At 40.4% G+C, this 20,954-nt stretch overlaps 1 protein-coding gene across 5 annotated transcripts in view; it reads right to left on the bottom strand.

Moving 5' to 3' along the window:
- Positions 1-5,464: 5,464 nt before the first annotated feature.
- LOC103763896 (protein FAM122A) overlaps positions 5,465-20,954 on the bottom strand; it is a 16,506-nt gene continuing 1,016 nt past the window's right edge. The window contains exons 1-10 of one of the 5 annotated variants that reach the window (XM_029959128.1): positions 20,485-20,827; positions 17,608-17,686; positions 13,693-13,749; positions 11,587-11,630; positions 11,453-11,507; positions 10,926-11,018; positions 10,358-10,446; positions 9,617-9,678; positions 8,767-8,863; positions 5,465-7,624 (exon numbers count right to left, since the gene is read on the bottom strand). In XM_029959128.1, coding sequence (XP_029814988.1) covers positions 7,465-7,624; positions 8,767-8,863; positions 9,617-9,678; positions 10,358-10,446; positions 10,926-11,018; positions 11,453-11,507; positions 11,587-11,630; positions 13,693-13,749; positions 17,608-17,625 — 675 coding nt within the window. In that variant the 5' untranslated portion in view covers positions 17,626-17,686; positions 20,485-20,827 and the 3' untranslated portion in view covers positions 5,465-7,464. Of the gene's footprint in view, positions 7,625-8,766; positions 8,864-9,616; positions 9,682-10,357; positions 10,447-10,925; positions 11,019-11,452; positions 11,508-11,586; positions 11,631-13,692; positions 13,750-17,607; positions 17,687-19,169; positions 19,369-20,484; positions 20,828-20,954 lie in introns of those variants that run through there. The other 4 variants (XM_018070814.3, XM_018070817.2, XM_029959129.1 and 1 more) reach the window with 4 other exon arrangements.

The raw sequence follows: 20,954 nt of genomic DNA, 5'->3' as shown, positions 1-20,954 counted from the left end.
ATTTCCTGATTTTATATATGTGTATATATATATATGTGCATGCATACACCTCTAATACTTACTTAACAGGGGCTCAGAAAACACTGAATGCCTTTGGAAATAAGACCCAAGACAGCGAATATGCCTCCTAGAAACAGCAGGAAAAACAGTTAAGTGTTCACGTCATTTCCCATTCCTGACTCCTAACACAAACAAACAGTCATTTCCTTGCAATGGACAAGTATTTTCAGCAGACAGTTGGGAGGGCTTTGAGATCATCCAGCAGAAACAATCCTCGTGTTTACCCAGCACTTGCCGTGGCACCGATATCTCAAACGAGCCATGCTGGCAGCAGGAAATGGGAGCCCTGCCGAGATCGCTTTCGGGAGCGTCACTCCCAGTCGCTGTAGGCTTGGTACATGATCTTCTCGAGGTGTTTGCACTTGTCTGGATCAGAAAATGCTTAAACGACCCTGTTTTCTCTAGAGGAGAAACTTGAAACTGCAGTAAACATGTGTTGCTGTTTCAGAGCTCCAGGGACAGATGGGGCTCTCAGGGAATCGGTTCATTCCACCAGGGATTGCAGCCGATGGAGCCCCTGAGACGGGAGAGTGGGTCCAGTCTCCTCACATGGCAACCACCTGGAAACAGATCCTGCCCTGCAAAGGGAAATGCTGGGCTGCTGCTGCCGTGTCTCAAAACATGTCCCGGGAAGACAACAGGGCATGCTGTCAGATGGGAACAGTCACTGGTGCTGTGGAAATAGCTCCACAGGGGCATTTCCAGCAGCTCCAAGAGGAGCCCATGTGTCTTCAACAACAAAGCAGAGAAATCCTTCCTGCAATCAAGTAGTTAAAATTGTCCAAGCCAATCGTATGTTATTTCATCGTATGTTCCTATGTAGGAAGTATCTGATAACCAACAAGCCTAAACTGGAAAGAGGCTGCCAAATAGGTTTGGCAATAAATCACCACATTTTAGTCCTCATTTGTCAATGTACATTTAAGATACCTCACTTTCCATGTAACAGCTTTCCTTATAAATGCCAAGTTCCACCATCCCTTTCTTTTGTCATGAATCTCCTACTTCAGACTTACATTTATTGGTAATCCACCTCACTGGAAGGGCAAAGCTACAGAAGGGAACTTGCCTGAGCCAGTAAAACAGTTCCAGGAATGTTTTGTTTACAGGAAAGAGAGCTCTCAGGTGCCAAGTGATATATGCTTTAGAGGGCCCATGGTGATCCAGGGCAACATCAAGTTTAAGGACCAGCAGGTTTTTGAAAAACCCTTGTACAGGAGGTCTTAAAAACACCTCAAACCTTGAATCACCTTCTCTGTCAGGTGGGAGTTTGAGTTCTCGGGTCAGCTCAGGTGCTTTGCCCTCTGACCCTGCATGAGACCCTTTGGGCAGAAAAAAGAAGGGAACAGAAAGCCATACAAAGCATGTGGGGCTGAGCAATCCTGGTATTGATCCTCCTGCCAGCTGCATGCAGAGAGAGGGGCTGAGTGGCTGTAGAAAACAAGTTCCCTCCTGTGTCCTGTGGAACAGGGCACTCACCTGTTCACAGCAGGGTAGGGAAGGCACCATCTCTCTCTAGAGCTGGAAGAGAAACATCTGAAGCTAATGGTGCTGCAGTCTTCCCTGCAGGAATAACGTGCTGCCTGAGGAAATTAAATTAAGACTGAAACCACTGAAGGAGAGTGAAGTACATTGTTGCCAGCAGCACATCACTCACTTGTTACTGCTGCACAGAAGCTGGTGAGGATTGGGAAACCACTGCTACACCATCAGTGAGAGCCATTTACAGATAAGGACTGTGTAAACCAAAGGAGCCCAGAGGACAAGTGTATCCTCAAAAAGGAGTGCTGGGGGAATGAACACAGGCAGCGACACAGCATAACAACTAAAGCCGAGTAAGGGGATACACTCACTTTTGGGTCTATTTTTGTCTTCTATAGAAGCTCTCCACTGTACACTAACGAGCTGTTTACTTTGGATAATGAACTGTAGCTAATGCCCATCAGCTCTTGAAAATCTGCAAAGCTGTATAACCATGCTGACAACATAATGTGGAATTAAATGCAGGCAAAGTAACTGCACTGGTCTTCGAAACAGCAGAGACTCTGAAAAGGAGTAATTTAAGCAAGAGCACAACCATGATTACAGGCACAATCAAAGCAATGAGTGACCTCCTCACTGTCAGGAAAAAGACTGGTAAGAAGGTCTACCTCACAAACAGGTTCCCTGTAATGGAATGTAAATCCATGTTTCCAATTTAAAATAAAAAAAAATAAATTTAACAATAAAATTTACAATAGCAAAACATTGTTTACAATAGCAAAATGAGAGTTTTCTTCTCTAGAAAACTGCAGACACTCGGCTTGAGTAGGAACATCAACGCATTAGACAAGGCTGCGCTTTGCCAAACAAGAAACCACCATCAAGAGACAAATAAAACTGCAGTAAAGCTCTGGAATCCCGAGTTCCATCAACATCACCAAACCCATTAGTGCCTTTCCCTCAGGAATCTGCCAGGAATCTCCAAAATCGAAACCGACTGCTGAAGTGAATGCACTTTGAAATGAAAGGATGTTGATGTATTTTTAGCAGGAAGCTTCTCGCAGCGATTTCAGTGCCAGCTTTATTTAAACCAGCTTGAAAGACAACACAGTACCTGATTTCTGTGCCACAAACCCCAATGTGTGCTATGCACCTAGTTTTGATTCTTCTCCACACAAGGGCAAAAAGTAACCAGGAGAGCCACCTTTCCAAAGATTAGTACCTGCAGCAAAACCTGCTCCCTCTTCAGCAGCTTTTCCTCCTTAGGCTGACATGCAGCAAAATTCTAAACACTTACATACAATTGTTTATCATGGAAGGAAATCTTAAATAATAAGCATTTTCCTAGGCTCTCATGAAGCAAGTAAAAGATGAAGAAACTAAACCATCAGAAGAATTTTAAATTTGATAAATGCCGGATTTGTCTGAGGAATCTTCATGGCACTGGGGATGTCTCACCAGTTCCTTGAGAGACACAGGGAAGCCAGCACAAAGGCATGTAGAGGCCTTGTTTGGTTTTCGTTTAAATGCACTCAACTCCTCCCCCCTTCTGAAAGTTCTGTTCCTGAGCCAGCTACTGAAAGTCAAACAAGGTTATTCTCCTTCAGTGGTTTATTTTTTCCCCTCCTCTCTCTCTCTCATGCTTCTACCACAAAACCCCAACAGGGGAAGCAATCTCGCCCCTCCAGGATGTGCACAGGGTCTGGGTCTGGGTCTGCTTGGAGTGCTCTGTGACTCTGGAGCAAGGCCTGGGCTGACTGGCAACTTGTCTCCAGATTATCAAACAAGGATGCTCACACCAGACACAAAGAAATGGGAAGGCTCCACTGTACAGGTAAAAAGATCACCCAAGACATATCCTTAGGAAACAAACCTGAGGTGACAATTGTTTGCATCCAGTTATTGAAACGGACTCTTGCCAAGGACTCCTCTTTGTGTCAGTAAGGTTTTAATTACTGTACTGTAGCTGTAAACATTCAATTGCATTTACAAATATTTTAACTTGTTGCTTCCAGGAGAAGAGGGATCAATTTAAACTCCATCTGCCAGTTGGTGATGAGAAAGGTTGCTTAAAACAGGATAGAAAGAGCTCACAGAGTTTAATTATGACTCCTGAAGTTCTCTATTTTAAGTAAGTGAGTTACGACTCCGACATATGCAAGAATACAACAGCATAAAGTGAACACTTCTGAAATGACGACTGCCAAGGGAGGCACAAGCTGTTCTCAAGCTCATGGAGTGCCAGAGGCCCCTCCTGCCTTCAGTCACTTCACTGGCAAATCTTTGCACAATAGCAGGGCTGGACTCACAAACACAGCACTGACATGGAACCACAACACACAGCTATAAATCAAAGTATCTCAGTCTCACCAGACTTTGGAGACCTGTTCTGTTTGTACGGGTTGGTGATTATTTACACTCAAGTTTTCTGAAAAAAGCTGAAAAGAAATGAATTAGGATTAAGTTCACACTGATCTCAGGAGGACTGTGGGCAGCTGTTCAGCTGAGCATTCGGGTCACCCACCTTGCTGACAGCTCACAGGAGACCCTGTAAGTCAGCCTGGCTGAGGCACAGACTCATTCTCCTGGCATTCGTGCCTCTCTCCCGGTGTGAAGTATCTCCCTCTGCTAAATGCAGTAACCACCGAAGCGCTCATTCCAAAAATACAGCCCCCTGAGCACTGGCACCGTTACCAACCTTCCCTCAGCAACTGTGTCACTGCAGAGAAGGTGGAAGGAAGAAAAACATCCATCAGTTGTCAGGGAAGACACAGCGGCCCAAGACCCGATTTAACTGCCAACAAATCCTACAGGACAGTTTTCAACCAGAGCAATCAAGTGCCAAACACAGGTGTGACTTTGGAAGGGGCCATTAGTGGCAGAATCCCAGAGAGAAGCAGTTGTGTGCCCCAAAAGGGCTGCAGAATAAAGAAATTTATATATAATTATATAATTTTATATATATATGATCGCAATACTTTCAATATGGCCCGAGTTGAGAAAGTTGCTCATTTCTTCTCAGAAGAAGACAAAAGCACAGACACTTGTCACAAACTCAGCTCAGTTGAGGGACACCACATGCAACAGCCCTATGACAGTGACACAGATTCAAGCAAAGCTTTGGCATTCATTGGTCATGAGGAAATGAGGAGTTACTAAAACAGAGGCAATACCAACAGCATGAGTTACTACTTGAGTACTGGGTTGATTATGCACATTGTATGACACCCTGATTCCCTGAATTCAGATACATATCTTGCAGGATAATTTATTTTAAAAATTTAACATTTAATTTCAATGGGAAAAAAACCCCTATACATGTCTCCTGACTCCATGGCACAAACTGCAGTTTCTTGACGTGGAATCAAAACATTGAGATGTTTTTCCATAAGTTCAAAGCAACTTCTGTTTTGCAAAAGCAGAGAAAGGAATGGATGCAAATAAATAACTATTTCTCTCCAACAACATTAATTGGCCCAGAGAGGTGTGGACTCTCCATCCCTGGAAGTGTTCGAGCCCAGGCTGGATGGGGCTCTGAGCAACCTGGTCCAGTGGAAGGTGTTCCTGCCCATGGCACAGGGTTGGAATGAGATGATCTTTAAGGTCCCTTCCAACCCAAATCATTCTGTGATTCTATAATTAACTGCCCCACTTCCTCCCAAGAGTTAAGACCCTCAGTATTTTCCAGCAGAGTAGCTTTTGTCTTCCAAAGGACTTCACCATAACTTCCTCTAGGTATAAACTCAGGACAGGTGTAGCTATTGAAGTATTTTCAAAATGTTTGGGTTTATTCTCCTTTATCCCAAGGGTTGTGACAGACCTGTAAGACAGCATGGCACTAGGAAAACACGTAAGTCTGCTGCAGATTTTAAGGCAAACTTAAATGTAAACTAGATTGGGTGGAAGCAAATTACAACAGATATTCTGATTTTAAAAGAAAGCATTTAATCCCAGATGAACAAAAAAGAATATGGTTATCTAACAAAGTGCAGAAACAGTAAAACACATTTACTTTTCCATTTATTGGCACTTATTTGAAAAATAGCATAAATATTCAACAGAGAAGAGACAAGTTGACCCACACGCAGCTATGAAACCCCTCCACTGATGAATCTTTTAACAAAGACTCTAAGAGACACCAGGAGGTTCATTCTTAAGAAATAAGCAAGATTTTTTAAAAAAAGAGTCTTGCTCTCACCACAGAAGAGTGAATGCACAGCAACTCTTTGGCACATACCTGAAATTGCAAAACCAAACTTTGCCTTGTCAGACAAACAGACACCAACCCTCACGTGTCCGTCTGCACGGGCACAAAGGGCAGCTGGACTCAGAGAGGAACTGCAACCAGCAAGGGTACATTACAATAATTTAAGAGGAATGATATCAGAAGTAAACCATGTCGTATCTTCCTAGAACAGCATCAGACTATTAAATACATTCTATTTTCTCTCTACAATAAGGACACAGGGAGACGGGTCATTGGCCCTCAGGTCGCCGGGTCTTTGCGCTCCAAGTCATCCACTTCTGCTTTGGATGGCTGCTGTCAATCAAAGCTTCACCCATGTGAATCTTTCACAGCAGAGTTCAGGGCAGGTTTTTCTCCTACTTGAGGACGTTTCCATACTTTTCTTGCTTTATGACACGCTACAAAGATTTAGTGTTTAAAAATAAAACGTTTTGCTTCATTATAAACCTCTCGGAAGAGAAGGTTTGGAACCACATAGCACAGACATGTACAAATGGGGACTCAGCTGGGGAAGTTTGGATGCACAGCAGGAGCCCAAAACCCAAATGAGGTTGCCACTGGAAGATCTCTATAGACAGTTGTCTATAGGGGGGCCTGCATATTTTTCCTCCTGTTTGGGAAATCTCAGAGTTGAGATCAAGATGCCTCAACACATTGACTTTTCAAACATCTCAGATTACCAGATTCTAGCTTCCAATTAGCATCTGAAGTTTTCAACAGCAGAAAGGACTTGATGTCATTGTTTGACAAAGTGACATCAGGAGATTAAACACAGATTAAACAGGTTTGATCTCCTCAGCCTGTAAAAAGACATTCAAGATTTCTCACTGTATCTGTCCAACACAAGTCATATATGAGGACAAATACTGACTGTTAAAATAACGCATTTCTGAAGTACTAAATATTAAAGCCTCAGGATTTAATGTTTTGTTCCAAATATTACCACTACTTTTCCCTATTAAAAGACCTTTAACAGAGCATCTACCACTGCAATACATCATCTAAATGGGGAAGAAAATAATACAAAACCCCAGAAGAATGTTCCACACCTAATTTAGATTTAGTCAAAACAGCAGTCATATAAAATCCAACATATAAATTTAAGTTGACAATTCACCAACTTCTTCTTTGGACATCCATCGGAACATAGGATTGATTAAGAGCCAATCATAACAATTCCCCCCCACCCCAGTATTCCCCCTTACATACGAAGAACTAAAAAATATAAATATCTAACACTCTGAGAATAAAAACAATTAATAAGATGATTCATTGGTTTCAGACTGAGGACAAACGTGACAGTTATCTGCTCCTACACAAGCACCACATTATACGAGGGAGGACACTGGCTGCTGGCAAGCCAAGTCTTCCACAAGCAGGATGCACATCCAGCCTTTGTAACTCATACCAAGGAGACAATATCCATGGCAAATCCACATCTTGCTGGTTGATGTGAACATCCAATGGGTCTGCAACCCAAATGCTTGCTGTTAATTTAGTAAATGTCATACAAATCACTAGAAACATGAATTCCTCCTCAAGGAACTACTCTGGAAGTTTTCTAGAAATAATGACATTCCTGGAAGTTCCTATGAGGAACAGAATCGGTTACACACAACAGAAAGTCTTGGTGATATCCAGCCCGTTTCCTGTGTCCATCAGCAGACTCCTGCTCCTCAGTTCATGGGTAACTTGGCCGTAAGATCTACTGGTAAAAAGGGGGATCTGGAGTCAGAGAGCGAGACTGGAGAGTCTGTGCTGGTGCCAACTTCTGCTGGGGAGTCACAGGAGGAGCCGGCACTGCTCCTGTTGTCATCGAGGGCGTGTGAGGACAGACTGAAAACAGAGCAACATCAGGACGTGAGAAACGAGGCACTGGGGAGTCCCAGTACCAGCTCCACTCATTATAAAGCCCTTTCAAACACACACATACACATCTCTGAAGGAGCAGTAAAGCCCCATGATCTGAGATCCATCTGCAACCCCACACCCTGCAGTCACTTCCAGACAGACATGGAACGCTCTGCCCGTTTCTTCCTTTGCTCACCCAGAAATGGGGCACAGATTAGAAGACCTGGGCTGAGCAATCCCCTGCTAGCTTTACCCCATCCCCAGGGCCTTGAACCAGCACACAGCCAGGGGTCTTTTCTGCCAGGAGAGACAACAATAATAAACTGCACAGACTCCACTGTACTGCAGATCTCATAGGACACAAATTCGTAACTATAGTGATCTACCATCAGTGACAGTAGCAAAGTGATTTTTTAAAAATTATCATCTGCTAAACCAAGATGAAACAATTGAATCCACACTGCTATGCCTACTGTGAACAGGGTGTGCAAAAAGGGTATGTTTTTGAAGTACCTTTAAAACATCTATTTTGCTACTGCTACTGCAGTGTGCTCAAAGCTTGTGCACAGTTTGTACATCAGCTGAGAGGCAAAAAGGACAAAAGTACTGTGAACAACCCTCTCTTGATAGCTGTGTGGGCACACCCTGTGTATTATTAACCTCTTGACTAAAACACTAGATCAAAATCCCTTGCTATTTCGAGTCATTACGATTTCTAACAAAGTACTTTTTATCTCCTCCCAGCAGGGAGGGTCAGACAGACTCATGTTCCTCTGTGACTAAGAGCAAGGGAAAAAAAAACAAAACCCCATCCACCCAAAAGCATCAGCATTCACATTTGATTGCATCTTGAAACTGGACTACAAAAACTGCCAGCCATGAGGTGTCTTTTCCTAAACATGGTCAACTCCCACATAGGGGAAGCATGTTATCAGTCAGGCCTAGACACTGTAAAATTATAGTGAATATTGCTGCCTGTTTATTGTGACAATTTCAGTGCTGTAAAGTTATGAGATGTCTGTACTAAAAACAAACAAACAAAACCAATTTCAAGTATAATCATTGCTAGAAGAAAAAAAGACTGGTATGCTGCTGCTGAGAGGGACAATGAATAACACAGCATTTACCATCCCCCAAGGTCTGCCTGATGTGCAGCTTCAGGGGTAAGCATGTTGGTGGATCCTTGGAATAATCTTTTGGGATGATCTTCCATCTCTGTCACACCTTTGGGAAGAGATAAGGAATGATAAAAATTACTACTCATTCAAACTAAAATCTGCTTTCAATGTACTTCTACAGAGCAAACAGAATACAGGTTCAAACTTATTACAATAGATTCCTTTATATTTAAACCATAGAATTTAGATGCTGAAACACTGCCTATTTCTTCAAAACATTTTAGTCCCAGCTTCAGTATTTAGTGAGTTATTATCTGGGGTTTATATATCAGACATCTATTCTTCAGTAGTGAAGAATAATCTTTTTGTTTCAGTTTATCCAGCTATCAGTTCACTGACCAGCTCCACCAGAGCAGAGAAGCTGAGAAGAATGAAAAAGAACAAGGTCCAGGATTATCAAAACACTTTTACATTGACTTTGATTTCCAAATACTCCAGAACAAGAAAGGAGAGATCTATGCTTAAATAGGCTATGACAGAACTCAGATAAAAGTATTTTAGAAGTTGTCTCAGAGTCAGAAATGTTCTGTAACGAAGGTGAAGCAGGAAGATGTAAAAACAGATGCAATAAAATAGCCAGAAGTTAAACTTTAAGAAAAATGTGGGAAGATAGAGAAGCATTAGACCAGAACAACTATTAGTTTTATGGAATAAAGATGTTTTATCATCTGTAATACCTTCTATTTCTAGTCACTTTTTGAAGTATCAGCCAACTGAACAGAATTGTGAAGAAAGCTATATGAATTATTATATAACTAACAAGTTGGCCTATTATAATAACCAAACCTAAATACTGTACCTTTTCTTTTTATTGATCCAAGAACACTTGGTCGAATGCAGTTAATTGGACTCTGGCTTCTCCTGCTAAAAGAAGGCATTTGCTATTCTGAGATCATCATTAAAAAAAAGAAGTTTGAAAACATATGAAGAATCAAAAGATACTCAGAAAACAAACTACTAAGTGAAAAATACTAAGAAAATAGGCATTAAAATAGCTTATCCAGAACAAGTTCTTTTTTTTCCTCCCTGAAAAAAGACCAGGAAGCACAGACCTGAATAGCAAAAGTTTAATCACATTATTTCACAACTGGGGCAGTCTAAAACCTCACATGCAGGCACTGACCACATCTCAATTGACAGGCAGTGCTTTGCTGAACTGTTAAGGCCTACTAAAATTTAATTATAAGCCCACATCACTCAAAACAACATCCAATGCAACTAAAACCCAGAAGGAGTAACAAACCCTAAATCTGTTTGAGTTTTCTTCCCCCAAGAATTCAATTACTTAAGATGTATTGAGAGCACAATAGAAACTACACTGAGAAGACAGATGCCACAATGCAGCCCACTTGCCCAATGTTGTGATATGAGGATTCTGACAAATGTTTTACAGCACTGTAAAATCTAAAGTTTACGCCAGTATAAAAATTTGTATTTGTGCTCAGAAATCAATGATGAATATAACAAATTCTGGTATTTCAAACATCTACTGTGAACAAGTTATGCTGGTGTCTCATCATTGATGTGATCTTGTACTTACCTTGAAAATCTCCTTGTTGGACTTGGGCTGGGACTTGGAGGCAGTCCACTGCTACTGACCAGACTTTGCAGGGATGGTGAGAAACATTGCTGAGAGGAAAACAGGTCGTGTTATTTACTTATAAAGTCTGTGTCACTCCCCTGTGGTACCAAGTGATGCTGATGCAGAGAAATAAACAACCCAGTATCAATTTCAGCAACCAGTCACTGAGGCTGCTGATAGTGAGACACCACCTTCTGCTACTGAGGAAAAAAATATAAAAGTTGGACAGATTCCATTTTCATGCATATTTATTTCACCATACTCTGGTTAAACAGACTTACTTATTTTTTGTTAGCTACAGATTAATAGCTGAACACTCCACAGAAATTCACATCCACAAGCTGTGCAGCTGCTAGTATGTGCTGGTATTTTCTGGTTTGGGGTTTCAGGGGGTTTTATTTACTCTCTAGTTTCTTGTTTGCAGCTGAGGTAGAAAGGAGCAGGTGGCTTAATCTTTTGCTACTAATTTGGCTGAATTTATTTAGCACTACTCAAGATAACACCATTATTAGCACATTTTGCTCACCTTCCCTATTCCTCTTGTAGGTGAAGGAGCTGGAGAAACTGGAACAAAGTCTACTTGCTTTGGTGATAGCGATTTTTCAAAATCATTGTCACTCTGTAAATATGTAAATAGTAAATAGTACATATAATTAATCTTATGAGCAGGTACCTTAACATAAAAAGGATTGACTGGTGTGAAATTCCAAAGTTATCCTCCATCATATCAATAATTTTTAGGTAGCCATTTATGAGCTTATGTTTAACAATAAAAAAGCCTTAAATATTACATGGTATCAGAACATGGAAGAAAATTTGACCAGGCAGACATCCATGCAATTTCCTTCTGATATACCAGCCCAAGGAACCCACGTGTGCCTTGAACAACTGATAATTCTATGCCTTGTTAGTGTGAAAAATTGCTGATCAAAAGCAGTGCTATGCTAACACCTTAATTGTAGGTCAAACTATCAAAGAAAATGTTGACATGAGAGAATCTCTAGTGTCCTGATACTGATGATAGAAACACAAATTAAAGCATGAATGCATTACCAGGCTCAAGCTCTCCTCCCATGAGTGGCTCATCTGCATTGCTACTTGCACTTCTCTATAAAGAAGAAAAGAAATGTATTGTCCCGGGCCCACAGACAGCTGAGGTAACTGTTCTAGTTTGCCTTAGTGCTCACCTTTCACGAACTGTTTCTCTGTTCAGCAGATTCATCCCTTCTTCCTAAAAGATCAGCAGATGAAAAAATAAGATCAAAAAAAGCCCTTTGCTGCAGAAGATCAGAAAAGCTGTGGTTTCGTTTCACTTTGTCACGCGGAAAATTTAATTCAACTCCCTTAAGCAACAATAACTTAACGTTCTCACTACAAGAAAAGGAGTGAAGAGAGGATGAGAAAGATGTAGCAAGAGAGATCATCACATACCAAGTGCTTAGGTGAGCTCGTTGTTTCCCAAGCAGCTTTATTTTCATTACTACCCAAGAGCTAGTTACGAAACTGAATAATAATAATATGAACCAAAAATTCTGCACATGCTAGAGCCTCTTTATGCAGTCTTGCATAATGCCATTTCACAAAGTCGACACTGGTACATATAATCCTCAAAAGCATGGCTGGATTCATACCTTATTCTATGGATTAGTGACTAACTAGACACTTGTCAGCATCTCATTTGCAATACACTGCATTGCACACAATGAATTTGGGATTTAGTGAGGGTTTTTTTCTAAAAAAAAAAAAAATCTCCATAAAATATTATTAAAATGGCTCAAATATGTAAAATTAAACTAAACATTAACACCAAATTCAAACTTGACTCAATCTCCTCTTAGGTAGAACAGCCTTCCTTAAAATTAACTGAATGCCACCCAGTCTGTTGAGTGAATGAGTAGATTCTCTAATTCAGTCCAGTTTAAGAGTAAAGGTTCAACTAAACATCTTCACAATCTTCATCATAAGAAGGAAGAGTCTGAGGTAATTCACCTGTCTGGTAATTTGCTCAGATTTGAAAGAGATCAGAAGTAAATCACAAGGTTCTCACTAAGTACACAGGACATGGAATTAATTCCAACTTGTGAATTTAACGATCAAACACACATTAAGAAATTACACTGTTTGCTTTAACAAATAGGAATGCCAAAGTATTTTCCAAAAAACTGAATTATCAAACTTTACTTCATGTAATACAGCAGAGCTACAGCAGTTCATTCCTTTGCTCTCAGCATTTCTCATTATATCTCCCTGCTCATTGCAAAGGGGGTTGGACCAGATGACCTTTAAAGGTCCTTTCCACCCAAACTAATTTATGATTCTATGATATTTACATATTAATCCTAAGCTTTTTTATATTGATAAAAACAGCTCTACAACTGACCCAAGTGCTTCAGAGTCTCTTTAAGCCTGTAAATTATTTACATAATGAAAGCAAGCAGTTATTTTCTTCAGGCTTACTGTGCAAGTACCTTAAATATCTGAGGTGGGAAACAGAAGTGCTTTCCACTACCTCAGACAGTATACCCTAAAAATGCTGTCTGAAGCATTAAATAATTTTCTTAACTTTTCACCCTGTAAAAATCAAGCCTAGCCATTGAAAACTAGCAAGCTAAGAAAAAAAAATTAAAAAAAAAATCAAACATCTTCAAGCCATTTTTATAAACATTCTACTGTCAAAAAGTGGAGATATAAAATGAAGGAGCCACAAGAGCTTGAGCTTGTTGATTTTAAAGCTGGAGTCTTCAGACTGCGGTTGCTGGCTGGGAGCAGAGCTATTTGAGCCTGTTCAGATATTCCCCACACCACCCCCTCCCTACGTGTTTGCTCTGGTGCCCTTCCCCCTCCGTTCATGCTGTGACAGCACAAGCACAGGGATCTGGATAAGAAAATTATACAGATGAAAAATAGCCCAGTAAGAAGAGCACAAACTATTTTTTAGCCAGAGTGCTTCCTTATCCTGCTCGTTTTCTGGCTGCACAAAAGTCTTGAGCCAACACAAGTTAAGGAACACTTTGTTATTGGCCCTGAATATTTATGCTGGTACTGCTGCCAAAAACTTGGTGAAACTTTACCCTAAGAGCTTACATTAAAGTAAAATGTCCATTTTAAGATTCCTCTCTCTGCTCAAATCCTCTTCTCGCTGTAAGATGCATTCTGCTTCGTGAAACATGGAGCAGGGTAGGCCGTTTGAAAATAAAATCTACAGCCACTTGAAGAACATTACACATCAACTGCAAAAAACACAACCACCTATAAAAACCTTAAATTTAAAAAAGATCAGGCTCTGTGGTTACCTGTTTGATTTGATGCAGGCGGCTGCTGGGAATACGGATAGGAGACGATGGCACAAACTGCAAAACAAAGTCACAGACAGCTGAAAGTACAGCAGAAGGGAGGGAAAGGTGCAGCAGGAACATCAGGAATCACTCTCTAGGGCTACCCCAAACTACAAAAAAAGTAATTAAAAAAATCACTTATAACGTTCTTAGTATATATAAACTATGTTATTTACTTGCAAGAACACGTTAATATGTATCTCCACATTGTGCTGCTTGGTATGCTCACAGATGCTAATTAGTATCAGCCTGGCTTCCATTCCATTTCCAGGCAACTAGAACTGACAGCCTTCTCTGCAGAATGGGGCTGCTTTTCACTAACACCCTGTCACCCTTAGTATATATGTTGGCATAAATATTTTCCTTTATGTGATTCAGAATATTTATTTTCATTTAAGTGAGCCAGAAAGCTCCCCAACAGATCCTTTAAAAATACAAAGCCAAAACAACACATTGTACAAAAAGGTTCCTGGATTGTTGTCCGCCTATAAATGAGTACTTTGACAGGTGAAAAAAATCAGCTATGAGAAGGCTAACAAAGAGTTAAACACTTTCTTTATGGTTTCTCAAGAGCTTCACCAATTTGGGTGAAATCAGAGAAGACGCCACTAAAAATGGTCCTCTGTTAATGTTGACAGTTTTGCATCAAGATCCCACTGGAACACTGATTTAAAACTGAACACTCAAAACCGAATAATTTAAAGTGATTATTTTCTCAAAATATAATTTTCTTTCATATATTTCCCATCCCTCAAACTGTCAACCTTCAGTTGATTTTTGTCATAGCCATTCAGGGAACAAAAATTCTAAGCTAAAGCTGTGAATAGAGGTTTAACTTCTCTGTAAGATGAAAATCCTTCCAAAAAATAAGGTGTCTTTTCAAAAATGGGCATGTTCAGAAGGAAAGGTTTGCATTATTATGAGTGTTTATACACTTTATTCAGTAAAAGGCTTCAGCCCTTTCACAAAACATTACTAGAGCTCTTCATCATGCTAAAGCTGGAGAACCAACAAACATTCAGTTAACTGTTACTGCACCATCTTCTAATCAGTGCCACAGAGAATACAAAGATTTTGCTTCTGACACAGTCATGGTAAGTTATCACAAACAATTAATGCTTCATATATCCAGAATCTTCCTTCTAAAAAAACAAGACATCAAGACATCACACCCTTCTTTTCTCAAAAAAATTCAGCCTATCAGACTCACACAGGGGATGTCTAATGTTTGTCCTAGAATTTAGTCATCATAATATATATAGTACTAAAGTCTTACAGCTATAATATCCTGACTGGCTACTTTTTAAGTCCAGTTTAGGTCAGTTTTGCTATTATACTGGGCTCCCAAAAATCCTCTACACCTAATAAAAATTCTTCCAAGCTGCACTAGCCAATGTAGACCTTGAGTTGACCTTGATTCTCACACAGAGAGAAGGATTTGGACAATAGTGCATTCCTGCCTATTCACTCTGTCATTCCACAGTAGAAATGCATTTGTTCCACTCATTATATTCTAATTTTATGACTGTGATCCACATAGTTTAAGGTTTGACATTAACAGAATATGTACAAAACCTGTGGCTTGTGGTGTAAAATGAAAATTATAAAAAGGCAGTTAAGTGTTCCTCTGCAGGGTCTAATGCACTGACTTAACTCTGAGGATCCCACACCTTGTTTCCAACAAGTCATCATCCTCGCTTTGTTAACATTTAAAGCTCACTTCTGGTCTGTTTGTATCCTTTGATTTCATTGTTGTGAAAAGACACCATAGTCACTTTTAAAGGATATCTGCTAAACAGATGGAACTGTTAAAATTATGTTACTCAAATCCCCAATGTTTTAAGAGAGCACAAAGTTAATAAAAACATTACAAACTATTAGACTACTACAGGGGAAGAGAAACACCTTCCCCCCTTCTCCAGTGTGTCAGATGCTGTTTTCCACTGCAGGTAAAGTTTCAGAAGTGCCAGTCTGGAGGCACCACGGGCAAAGTGAGCAGCGACTGCCCTGGCCCCTCTGCCCTGCCCTGCAGTGCCCTCTGCCTCCTGCCAGCACAGCCACTTGTGGGGCCACACTGAACCCCAGCAAGGAACTCACAGAGAGTTTAGAAAAACAACAAAAATTAGAAACAAATTTTAAAAACAGCTTTTGCTGAAACAGCACCTAAACATCTAACAACGGACTAAACAACCACTTTGCTTAAACAACAAAACAAAACCCCCAACCACACAAAACAAAAAGAACACCAAAACATTTACTCCCCAGTGCCACTGATATCTCCTGGAAGGAAATAAACAACAGATACTGAGCCTAGTTGATCCTTCCTTGTAGTGTCAGAAAACTGCAGATCAAGCCTTAGCCCAAATGGCAGGGAAGCCCCTTGCAGACATCATTATAAAACAGTTGGAGTCAGAGACTTGGGGAAGCTACTCAAAAAATAGATTTTAGAACCCGTTGAGCAACTGGGATGGCCATCACAGTCCTGAAGATGCAGTTGATGGAGTATGACCTCCAGTTTTCAGAGATTTTAGCAACTCCCACTGCTCCTATGACAGTGAACACAGAGTAGATAAGTACTAATCAACTTTCTTCCACAAAGTTTACAAAACATAAAACTTTATCTGTACTTATAATACTAAATTAACACAGGGTTAATTTAGGGTTATTTAGGTTAATTAAGGGTTTTGAAGTACCTTTATCACTTACTTAACGCAAAATTTAGTTTACCAAATTAGATGTGATCTAACTCCTTAGAATGTCTCTAACATCATAAAACTACATGTACTTCCTTGCTACAGCAGGAATACCAGGGGAGGTTGCTTAGGGTCCTTAGTGCTGAAAGTTTAATTATTTTCACAAAGTGATTTATCTGAGGATGATCCTGGTTTAAGATCACATAAGGATGAGAATCCCAAGGCTCATTTCCAATTCCATCCTCCTTGCAATCTTCAACAATACCACAAACCAGACCATAACTCCATGGAATATCTCAAAGCAGACAAGGCACTGATCTAGCAGTCAATGGGGCATAAGTAAAATTTCAACTGTATTTTGTCAGCACCTGGTCAGCTGGGAGTGAAGAAGAAAGTTAACTTTCAGGACACTTTTTAATGACAGGGGAAGGGTCAAGAACATCATCCCATGAAGGTGGGAACACTGGTTCGGTCCAGAAGACTGGAACATCTATTGGGGCAGCCAGAAGAGCCAGCCCATAAGTGAACTTGCTGCGATCATGTACAGGTGTTCTAAATCAGTCAAAATTACACCCTTCTACCAAAACTCTGCATGATACTAAAACACAAAATACGCAGCATTTTGTCTGGGTTGAAGCACCATGGGTTTAGATTAGTATTTTAAAAATTCAGATCTGAGGAGCTGTAACACCAGAAGTCTGACAAAAGCTGAAATCACAAATGAATGTCTCAGAGACACGGCATCATTCATTCTGGGAGTCTTGAGATTAATGTCCTGTCAGCCAGTTCTAACTTGTTATTGCAGTTGTGAATTAGAGCAGTCTATTCTGTCATTTCTATATAAAAGACTATTTAAGAGATCAGAGCATCACTGCCCTTTTTTCCTTAAGCATCAGAAATCATTAACACAGATTACTGATCAACAGTACAGCTATGTAATTAGTTTTCATTGCAAACTACCTTTCTTACTCTATCCTAGAGCATCTGCTTGCATTTTATAAGCAAAGCTACCATCCCAATGACAAGTATGGTCTGGCTACGGGGTGTTAATGTCACAGTCCAGAGCCTTGTTTCTGAAAGCACGTGGTGTTAGCTTCACAGACTGCAATCTAATTTTGTTTACTGCTGTTTGCACACTTCTGCTTTGCACAGAGTGGGGTTGGTCTGACAGTTCTCTTACCGGGCTGTGCCGATTCATGACCGTGGTGCTGTTCCTGCGGGTTCGCAAGACGTTGGCCTGGAACACCTGTGAATTATCGCTGTGAAAAGAAACATTTGTCAAATGCAAAAGCCATTTCCTCCCTATCAAAAAGTACCTCTTAATATAAGCTCAGTTTCCAATGCTATGACAGCTGTCATGTCAAGACAAAGCACTCCAGAGACAGGTGTAAGAACTCTTATAGCTTGTTGGCAGAGAGTGTAAATCAAATTGTTCATCCTCCAGTTCCCAGCTACTTCAATTAATGATTTTAATTAATCATATTGAGTCTGCAGAACAACTGAAAAATTGTTTAGACTGCTCATTTCTGTGGGAATTTCTGATGTTTGGAATGGCTGCAGTTTGTACACTGCTTTGAATGTCATTCAACAGAACAAATGTATAAATGACATGTAACTGAAACCAGCTTCAATCCCATAGGTAAAATAGAATTTAAAAATACAGTATCGTGATACATCTTACCACTACGACATTTAATAAGTTCTAAACTTTTTTCCAGGAAAAGTTAAATTAAATATACAGTGAAATCAGTTTTTAAAGCCCCACAGCATTCACTGAAATAGTGTAAAATTACTTATTTTATACAAAATTAGTTCCTTTCTCAAGGAAACTTTAGTTCTATTGATTCCTGAAGCAAATTTCACTGGTCATGTCATCACTAGTGTTATCAACAGCCAATGATCAGCACTTAATGAATGCAACTGCAGAAATTAGGTAACTTTTATGGTTGCTAGAATAAAAATTCTGAGCCACAATCCTACAATCCCCATGCTCAAATATCAGTGAGGAACTGCACAGGTGAACAGATCCAAATGTAAGACTGTAAATATATCCAAATTACAAGAATTCACTGGGTTGTATCTTTTTGTTTCAGCTAATAACTTGGGATGAAAAAAAGCCCCCCACAAATATCATTTCTTAAAAGTAACCTGATCACAGTGACCTTGTTCTAAGGACTGATAATCATAATGCACTTTTAAGACACATCATTATCAGAATCCTCCGGTTTAAAACACACCAGTTAGACACATATGTTTTAGACAGATTTTATCTAGCTGTAAATAAAAAACAAACAAAGCTTATACTGTGAAATAAAAGCCAACCACAATTGGCATAAGCACTGTACTTTTTGCCAAGAAAAATGCATTGACTCTCCTTCTCTAAAGCATCGAGTACACAGGACCAGACATCATTTACAATTTTCCCAGAAGTTTCATTCAGCTCACACCCACGAGACATTATTTGTTACCATTTGACAGGAGGTGGAACTGGAGAAATTGAAGGGATCCATGACATGATGTTTAGAGATGAGATTTACTGACTGAGGCCAACAGCTACAAATTCTTTTCAGTGTAAGTGTACTGGTTGGCATGCAAACACAACACAAACAGCACATCCTGAGATCCAGAGCCTGAGTCAAGAAAACAGGTTGGAACGATTCTGCACCACATTTCCATAGCTGAGTCCAATACTCAGTGCTAACCAGCAGAGAGGAAGAGAAAAAACCCTACAAATATCCTTACCTTTAACCTCCCTTGCAAAAACATCAGAGCTGGTCAGATCTCAGGCTTACCTTTCACAGAAAACTCCTACAGTTCCTATTAAAAATCAATTTTATTTGGCACAAAAACAAGACTTAAAAGTTCTGTGAAAGGTAACTTCCATGATTTAAAATATTCTGTTTAAAACTATTCTCTGGCTCTATGGCAACTCATCCTCCAAGTTCCTTACTAATTCTGTTAATGAAGAAGTTAAACAGGAGGCAGAGGAGAAAAAGAAAGCTGTACAAGAGCAAGAGCTTTTGTTTCAGTTTACCCAACAAAGCCATTCTGGGAAAAAACTGAAGTTTCTTGCCAAGAGCTGCAATCTTGCAAAAACAGTATTCTGATGGAAAATTCCAAACTAACAGGCAAACCACTGCAACCACCTCAGATTAGTTCAATGGCATTTCAGTTTAATTTGTATGAACACCTAACATACAGTATATGCACAGCTTCAAGGCACGAGCTCAGGCTTATTTTTCTACCTGCCCAAACCCTGAATTAAAAAATTTGAGTTTTTTAAAAGTCACGGGTCTTACAGTTTGTAAGAAACAACTTACAAAAGGCTGAGATTATAAAAACATCTTGTCCCAGTTACACAATTAGTTTACCTGCTCAGAAACCTCCCTGAGGAGAACTGCCATACACAGCACTTCCATACTACTTTGAAATGTAAAATGGGGGTTGTTTCATTATGATTATGCAAAAGAACCACAATTACGTTTACTTAACATTAAATCGTAATGGAATAGGCAAAAATTAGTATTTCCTCGGAACTGTCAGGCACAGTTAACCATTCTGGTACAAGAGATGTGAGATTTCTTTGTCACTTGATATCCAGTTCCTTACAGAAAACACGAAGGAAAAAAAAAGAAAAAAAACCAAACCACCAGGAAGTGCTTTTCATGTAATATAATATGTTTTATGAAGTTTATTGCAGATATTCCCTCCCAAATTGCAGACACAGTATTAGCAGGAGCACATGGACCACCTTACAGCTGGATGGTAGCCACACCATGTAGCAGATGGGGCATCTCCCAACTTCACAACAGCCCACAGGAGACAAGAAACAGCACTCTGAGTTACAAACTTACCCAAACAGAAACTGTACAGGAGACCCTCCCTAACGGAGAGCTTTTTCCCCGGCCCTTGCCTGGAACTGCCGCTTTCTGTCCTGTCAGCTGAAGACCTGGCAAACACCCAACCCTCCCTGCAAACAGCACCTGCCACAGGCCGATGGCAATATCCAAGCACAGTTGCCCACACAACGCCTTGTCTTTCTCCCAGTAATACATACCGAAAAAATTAGTATCGTCCAGAAAAAATCCTGGACACCTGATACACTGTTTTACACTAAATGTAAAACTTAGGTCAGGGTCCCATGAAATGACCTTCCTCGCCGAAACTGCCTGGTTGCTCTGAAAGCATTTACTGTTGTATATCATACACAGGGCATTGATTTAATTTGTTCAGACTCGAGCCATTACAGAAATCACCGCGATTGTTATTCTATCCCCAAGAACGGCCACAACCTCCACGCTGCGGACCAGCGTGCTGCTTCTCAGCTACACAACGCGCAGCAGACCTGCACGAAAACAAAGCGTTTTAGTAAAGCCACAGCACGTCTCCCTAGACTTCCTCGCACCTCTCCACACTTGGATGCCTTGCCTAAACCCTTCCCCGCTCGGGACAGCGCTCAGGAACCCACTTTTCCCCAGGACGCCGCGGAGCACCCCCGGAGCATCCCCGGGGCTGTGCCCGGCCGGG

Source organism: Manacus vitellinus, unplaced genomic scaffold, assembly GCF_001715985.3.
Source record: "Manacus vitellinus isolate BGI_N305 unplaced genomic scaffold, ASM171598v3 scaffold_19_pilon, whole genome shotgun sequence".
Classification (NCBI taxonomy): domain Eukaryota; kingdom Metazoa; phylum Chordata; class Aves; order Passeriformes; family Pipridae; genus Manacus; species Manacus vitellinus.
This window is presented reverse-complemented; position numbering and strand designations above follow the sequence as displayed.